Below are 8,409 nucleotides of genomic sequence, written 5' to 3'. Positions count from 1 at the left end.
TCTTTGTTGTTGTTAAGTGCTGTTCAGTCAGTTCTGACCCATAGCAAGCCTATAGGGTTTCCAAGGAGCGGCTGGTGAATTTGGACCTATGACTTTGCAGTTCAAACCAACCTTGTGATCGAGTGCTTATCCTACAGCACCATGTCAAGACTCCTTGTCTCTCATATTTTGGATATATTGTCAGAAGGGACCAATCCCTGCAGAAGGGTATCATGATTGGTAAAGTGGAGGGTCAGAGAAAAAGAGGAAGACCCCCAATGAGATGAATTGGCACAGTGGCAGCAGCGACGGGCTCAAATGTAGCAGTGATTGTGAGGTCGGTGCAGGACTGGGCAGTGTTTCATTCTGTTGTGCATAGGGTTGCTATGAGTCAGTACCGACTCAGTGGCACCTAACAACAACAGCGTCACAGTATTTCACATACCAGTAGGGACACCCACAGTGGATGGGTTTCAGAGGAGCTTTCATACTAAAACAAACTAGGAAGAAAGACTTGGCAATCTACTACCATAAACTAGCCAGTGAAAAACTATAAATCACACAGCATGTTGTCTGATAAAGTGCTGGAAGGTGAGCCCCTACGTTGGGAGCCACAACAATGGACTCAAACATACTGATGATCCAGAAGATGACATGGAGCCAGACACTCTTTTGTTCTATTACTTGGGATCATCACGAATCGGAACTCACTCAACAGCAACTAATAACAAAATACAATCAGACTGCATCTAACAGCAAGGAGGAGGAGAAGTTGCAGGGGACATCTGGGAGCCAGATCACAATGCTTTGTTGAATAAGTGACATATGGAGAGGAGGAGACAGCAGGTGTAGACAACACTTGGCTGTAAAGAGAAACAGAGTGATAGAACTAAGGTTGACAAGGACATGGGATGGAAACACAATCTCCCTACTTGTATCTATAGGGTTGGAAGGAGATTTGGGGTTGCACTTGTTTATGAAATTGGAAAGATTTGAGAATGCATCTATGCTACGGATAAAATGGATATGGAAGACGATAAAACCAAACCAAGAACCATACCAAACCAGTTGACATTGATTTAATTCCAAGTCATTGCAATACAATGTATTGCAGATTTGAACTGTCCTCCATAAGGTTTCCAAGACCTTTAGGAAGCAGATCACTAGAAAGCTCTGTTGTTGTTGAGTGCTGTTAAGTTGGTTCTGACTCAGTCACCCTGTATAGGGTTTCCAATGAGCAGCTAGGCTAGTGCTTATCCTACAGTGCCACACCAGGACCCCAAGGCACCTCTGGGTAGATTCAAACCACCAACCTTTTGGTTAACAGTTGAGAACTTAACCATTGCTGTCACCCAGCACTCCTAGCAAAGGGGACAGATGTAACAATTAATGGAGAAAAGTCTCTAAAGACATTGAAGAACACAGTAATAATATCTTAGGTACATGTTGGAGTCTATAGCTTGTGTTTCAATATGTAGTTAAAGGGTATCATTTCTAACCAGTTATTTCTTGCTTCATTGGTCTCAGAAAAATCAATACTTGATGCTAAAAGCCTAGACTTTCAGAGAAGAGGCTATTTGTCAAAAACAGAAAACATGCCAACAGCAATGATGGAGGTTCCCAAACAAAGAATATTTAGTAACAGAACATTCAAGTGCAAACTAAGTGTAACCAAGTAATCTATCCCTCTTAATGGGATATCTGTTTTTCATCATAAAGAGAAAACGTTGTGTCCTTCCTTGGCTTAGAGATGTGTTGAACACAGTCTTTTTTCTTATAATGTAAGCTTAACTGGGGATAAGTACAGATTTCAGCAAATTACTTCCAATCATGACTGTCCCAAAAGAAGAGAGAGGTCGTAATGAAAAGCATTTTGATACGCTATTCATTGTGTCTTCCAGAGACCAAATAAGAGAAAATGGGAGTAATCCAATTGGTCATATGGATGAACACTTCCTCAAGGCGACCTAACAGTAGTACCAGCTCAGATTGCCATGGAAACTCTCTCTCTCTAGGCTTGTGTGCTCTTCATTTAGGTCTTGGCTACTACCCAAAAGGTTAGCGGTTTGGACCCAAGACTTGGATATCTGCTTCCATTAACTATTACAGCAAGAAAAACCTCTGGAGCACAGTTCTACTCTGACACACCATGAGTTGGACCCAATGGCAACTTGTTTACTTTTGGTTCTTCATTTTGTACACAAGCAGGAATGGGGGTAGATGGGGAGATTTTTTTTACGAACCCAGCCAACACTCAGATTCTGTGACCAAGTGAGGGGCATTGAGGACTTCCAGCACATAAGGCCCTTGTCTATGTCCTAGACAGGACAGAATGCATTCTCAGATGCAACATTCTTCTTGACCCTTCTTTGGCATCTGTGCTAGTTACGGTTTTGTGGGCCAGGATTCTCAGTGGTTTAGCAGTTAAAATGATGAGACCTAATAGAATACAATCTCCCCCGTGATATGATTTGATGGATACAGCTTGATCTGATGTAACTATCCTATTTTGTAACTCCTTACTTCCATAATGTTAATGAATAGGAGCTCCGTTAATGAGTAGGACAAGCACTGAACTTTGAACCACAAATCAAAACCTGAAACAGAAGCCCAGAGAGGTCAGCTAACTTGTCCAAAGGATACACAGAAAGTTAGTGATGGAGCCTTGGATCCTGAGTTCTTTCACTTTATCTTGTTGTTGTTGTTAGGTGCCATCGAGTCGGTACCAACTCATCGCGTACATCCTTTCATTTCCTCCCTTTCATAAGAGGGCACTGATGGACCGACCAGTGGAAAATTTCTCACCTTTCATGTGGGTTTGAGTCTCAACCAATGCACCTCACCCATCTGGCAGTGGAAGCTTATGTTTTGCTATGATACTGAACAGTTTCAAGTGGAGCTTCCAAATAAGATGGACTAGGAAATACGGCCTTGTGATCTAATTTCAAAAAGCATCCAAAGAAAACTCCATGGATCACAACAATCTGATCCACAACCCATGATGGAGAATGGCTCAGGACAGAACAGTGTTTCGTACTGTTATGCAAGGGATTGCCAAGAATTGAGGATCAATTCAATGGCAGTTAATAACAATGACAAGGGCCCATTCAAACCCGTGTGCAAAATCATAGCATCCTACAGGTTGGAAAGGTTTTAGTTTCAGTTCCTTATTCTTCAGGACAGATTTTCTTCTTGGAAATCAACAGAAATGAAGAATCCAAACCTTTTCTTTAGGGTCCACATCAGCGTTTTATCAGTTCATGGTCAAATGCTTTCTTGTGACCAAGGGAAAAGAGTTCCTATTTTTACTGAAACCTATGTCCTTTTGCCCAAGCCCCATAGAAACAAATGACAATATTTTAGCAGTTATCTCTCTAAAATCTGTATAGAACTACAGGTTCTCATGAAATTGTTCCTTCTGGGCATGCTCATTGATGGTCCTAAATTTGGGAAATAGATTAATAAAGGGCTCCATCTCCAAAGAGGAGTAATTATCAACCAGACAGACATGAGCCCATCTGATGGGCATTGCAGTATTCCAGAAGTTGAGAAGGCATGTGCAAAATCATGACACATCATGATGGATTTGGAGGCCTTTGAGTTTCCCCACAACCTGGAGTGGCTGGATGAGTGGGATGAGGATGTGTGGACAACACTAACCACTATAACAGTTTAGAATCAAGCCCAAGGGCAATACTGAGACATGAAAGAGTTACAAGCAGAAGGAGATACTACAAAATTGTCTTCAAGAAAGATTGCTCTGGCTGCAATATAGAAGAAGTACCAGAGAAGGAAAGAACGAAGGAAGGGAGACCAAATAAAGGCTTCTGCAGAGATCTGCTGATGAAATCCTGGCAAGAGCAGCAGCTACAGGGTTAGAGATAGGTGTGGTTTGGAGAAATGCATAGAGGCAGAAGTGACAAGACTTGATGTCTGAGTAGAAACTGCAAGGAGAAAGGGAATGGAAGCCAGGAGGGCACTTAGGTTTCGGACTTGAATAACCAGAGGACTAGATGGCAGTATCATTCACTAAGTGGGGAGAGCAGGAGGAGATGATTTGCAGGGGAAGGTGAACAGTCCACTTGGAGCTAAGGTACTTGGGTTCCTTTCTGTGGAGCTGGCTAGGGCTGTAGTAGTAGAAGTAACAACATATAAAGATACTTTATCCAAGGTGAGAAGATGGAACACATTCTTTTAACCTGGTAGAAGTGAATGTCAGTCCAGGTACAAAGCAGCAGCAGGGCTTTTCAAGCCAGGAAGAACGTGGGTCCGTCAGACGTTGGGGGACAGAGCAGCAAGTCTCAGAACAGGGTTCTCATCCCTGGCCATGCACTAGAATCACCAGAAACTGTATAATTCAGTTACAACTGCTTGAGCCTTATCCCTAGGATATCTGACATTAACTGATGTAAGGGTATAACCCAGGCATCAGTATATTCTAAAAGCTCACCAGATGTTTCTCACTGGCAATCAATTTTAATAATCACTGGTATGGACAAAGTGCTTTACAAACGTATGTGCATCCCAAGCCTGGAAATCTTATTACAATGCAAATTGTGCATCACTTGGTCTGGGATAGGGCCTGAGAATCTGAGTTTCTAATGGGATACTGATGCTATGAGTCATCACATCCTTTCAATACAGGATCACTGACTCAACAGCACTTAATAGCAACAACATTAAGTGGAAAGATTACCACTTAACATACACTTGGAAAGGCATTGGTATGTAGGGTGCCCTGCTACACGTTACTAAGCTGTAGTGGAGGTTGGACAGTAGGTGCTGTAATACACATGGGAGAGAGGTGGCAGGTTAGCAATGTTAATAAGCAGAGAGGAATGTCAAGAATTTCCAGCAGACATCAGAGACTAGAAGAGCGTCCACAGAGGAAGTTCACATGAACAAGACCCTGATTTGGACTGTTCGCCTCCTGAACTATGTGAAATAAATGACTGTTCTTTATAGCCAATCATTTGTGGTAACTCTGTTATAGCAGCAATATTAGCAGCCAAGACATCAGATTACTTACATAAATTTGAAAAATCAGAAAGCTAAGAAGCCCTTGGGAGAAGAGGTGGGCTGAGCACCTGGCAGGCACTTAGAGGTGATGGCAGTGTGTCTAGGCTGGCCCCCTGAGTAGAACTTGCTAATCTTTCCAACTCTCTGCTACATCCCTATGCTTTCTCTGAGATTCTTTGACAGCTTCGGTTCTCACTCACTATTATCTAAGAGGGCTTCATGACTCTGGGTTGAACAGCTCCTCCTCATCCCAAATATTCTGGACCAACAACAAATGAAGATCTTTCCTCCTTGAGATCTCAAAGCAATAGCCTGGATCTACTGACCTAAACAAAACGTTGTTGTTGTTAAATACCATCAAGTCGGTTCCGACCCATAATGACCCTGTATAGGGTTTCTGAGGAGCAGCTGGTGGGCTTGAACTGCCAACCTTGCAGTTCAAACGGCTTTGCAGTTTGGTGCATTAACCCACAGCGCCACACCAAGACTTTAGTCATTAAGTCTTGCTAAATGAAGACCTTGCAAATGGGGAAGTTAGTTAAAAATTAGCTGAGATGACCTTATGTTCCTAGAAGTGTTCAAGAACAGGATGTGCTTAAGCCCACCCAGATAGTTATCTCAGGAACTAAGCAACTTGGATCCTAAGAGGTGAATTGTTTGAAAAGGATTATTGCCTGATTGTCTCCTTTTCTGTAAAGGTAGAATGCTTGAAGATGTTTATTGCTTTATTGTTTCTTTTTCCAAAAAGGTGCTATCTTGATGTTAAAATAGATTAAGTGTAAATCCAAGTGTAACTTACCCTATATAATGTGCCCACCCTTCATGATGGGAAGGACAGTCTTGAGAAGTTATTCTCACCATCCTCCAGACTGCTGGCTTTCTGTTAATAAAGTTTGTATCGGATCTCTCCCTATCTCTGTGACTGACTACAGTGACAGGTGGCAAGCCCTCGTTTTGGTTTGGCAACAAAAGTAGATCTATCTCCTTATCCTAACTCTCTTCATAGCTTTGGGTTAGTATTGCTCATCTGTGTTGTACGGCTAACAAAAGAACGCACAGCCTCTTCCATGCTCCTGTGAATCTGTTAAGATGCAAACCCACAGTCCTGCATCCCCGGGACCTTGCAGGATTCACATCCTTTCAATACAGGATCACTGACATGATCCTTTACAGAGTCTGAAGACCAGGTAGAAGGAGTTTAAGGTGGAACCCTGAATTTTGTTCCTAACACAGAATAACAGTAGATTTTAGCTGACTTCTCATTCAGCAGATCCTCCTCATAGACTAGTTTTTCCTTTGCAAGGCGACTAGTCCATTTGAACTCTGGCCCTGAGAATTGAGATGTGATGGGGAGTGTTCCATGGCTGAGAAACTCAGAGAAGAAAAGGAGGATGGGATGATCCTTACTGTTATACAAAGTAGTACAGGTCCTCGGATGATCCACCAGATTAGCTTGTTCCCATTGGTTCCCCAGCACCTAAGGGGAATAAGCAAGAGGACTTAAAAACAAGACCAGGTACAATGGAAAAGTCTCATGCCCTGCGGAAGAATGATGCCCATGCTTAAGCCTTCTTTCTGCCAATCAGTCTCCCTCTGCGAAAAGGGACAGAGAGAACTCAAGTCAGGTCTAGTCATTACTAACACTGTTGACTTTTCTTGCCATTAAATTGCTCTTCAGTGTTAACAGCCTTGTGTGTATTCTTCTGTACCTTTCTCTAAACTCAAACAAACATAAAGACATAGCCTTAATTATATAGGGTTGTGTGTTTCTTTGGTAGTGGTGGTGGGGATTGTTTGGAGGGGGAAAATGAGATCATAGCAAGCTTAACATTGCTGTTGAAATTGAGTCCCTAGAAGTCAAAAGATACAGAACTTTTTAAAATAACCTCATAATATTCTACAATATAAGTACATGGCAATTTTTTTCAGTGACTCTCATATTGATGAACGTTCAGGTTTTTTTGTTTTGTTTTTACGGTTTCCTACCCCTTCCCACTATGAGTAATAATCATGCCTGTACTTATAACCCAGAGTCCCCACTAACTTGTGCAACATCTTTGTGCTAATTTCTATGTGTAATTAAATGAATAAACTAATTACTGTAAGTAAGTCTGATCATTTGATCTACATTCCTAAAGTTTCTGTATTTGAGATGAATAAAACAAGAGAGGGTGAAATATTTTGGGAGATGGTGCATTTCCTTATATTGGGACACATCTGGGAATCACTGGCTCATGGAAGTGTAAAACCAGATGAACAACCTACCCAGTGTTCTCCAGCTGAGCTCGGACGATACCCCAAGGGAGGACAGATAGCACAGGGAAGCCTGAGGAGAAAACAAAGAGAAATGAAATCAGACCTAGTGGGCCAAACTTGCCTGCCTCCTGTTCTGATGAGGCCTAACATAGCTGGTTACAACTTAGAAAAACCCCAACATGTAGAATCATGGACTGTGAGGGCAGGAGAAATATAGGGCATCAGAGAGTTTGTCCATTGTTTTAATGTCAGAGAAACTCTGACCCAGGAAGAAGAGACTTGCCACGTGGCACAGAACAGCTTAGAGGTTATCTGGGGCTATTAACCAAAACCTCCTGAATCACCAACCCCATTACTGTCAAGTGGATTCTAAATCATGGCCACCCTTTGTGTTAACAGGAGGATTTTCTTGACTGTAATCTTTACAGAAACAGATCACCAGGCCTTTCTTCTGCAGTGCCTCTGGATGAGTTCAAAGCACTGACCTTTAGTGGAGGACAAACCATGCAAATGGTTTCTACTCAACTAAAGGCAAAGGGCATGTACTCAACTAAAGGCCATGTTTATTTCCTAGGAAACCTGCAGCCCCAAGAGTTTGCAAAAACAGGGCTTCCAGATGACCTGTTTGCCTTTTTTTTATCCAGAAAACCTTGTTTTGAAGATTTAGTTGTTGACAAAGTGAAAAGAAGGGCATCCAATTCCACCAACAATCTTTTCAATTCTTTATTGTGGCATTGGGTGAACAGCAAATGTGTATACGTGTGCTCAAATACACACCTCACTTTAGAGCCTCTTGTCATCCTTTTGTGTCACTGAGGAATTGACGATGGTGGTGTTAGTGGTGGTGGTGGGGGCAGTGGTGATGACGATGTTGTTGATAATGTCATAGTGTTACTGTTGGTATTGATGGTGGTGTTGATGATGATGGTAATGGTATGGATGGTGTTGGGGGTGTGATGGTATTGATGATGATAGTGGTGGTGTTGGTAACAGTAGTGGCATTGATGATGGTGGTGGTGTTGATGGTGTTGTTGATAATGGTGGTGGTATGTATGATGGTCGGCCAGATAGTTGTCTTCCAAATTTCTTGGCAGAGATGAGTGAGTGCCTCCTGTGCCGCCTCACTTTCTTGAAAGATTTCAATTTTGAGTCCAT

At 42.3% G+C, this 8,409-nt stretch overlaps 1 protein-coding gene across 1 annotated transcript in view; it reads right to left on the bottom strand.

The window, feature by feature from the left end:
- GLP2R (glucagon-like peptide 2 receptor) overlaps positions 1-8,409 on the bottom strand; it is a 97,994-nt gene that overhangs the window by 40,470 nt on the left and 49,115 nt on the right. Inside the window, exons 8-9 of the mRNA XM_006863423.1 lie at positions 7,264-7,324; positions 6,406-6,475 (exon numbers count right to left, since the gene is read on the bottom strand). Of these exons, the coding sequence (XP_006863485.1) occupies positions 6,406-6,475; positions 7,264-7,324 (131 nt within the window). The remainder of the gene's footprint in view (positions 1-6,405; positions 6,476-7,263; positions 7,325-8,409) is intronic.

This window comes from Chrysochloris asiatica, unplaced genomic scaffold (assembly GCF_000296735.1).
Source record: "Chrysochloris asiatica unplaced genomic scaffold, ChrAsi1.0 scaffold00054, whole genome shotgun sequence".
Classification (NCBI taxonomy): Eukaryota; Metazoa; Chordata; class Mammalia; order Afrosoricida; family Chrysochloridae; genus Chrysochloris; species Chrysochloris asiatica.
The sequence above is the reverse complement of the archived record's forward strand: the minus strand, read 5'-3'. Positions and strand labels throughout refer to the sequence as shown.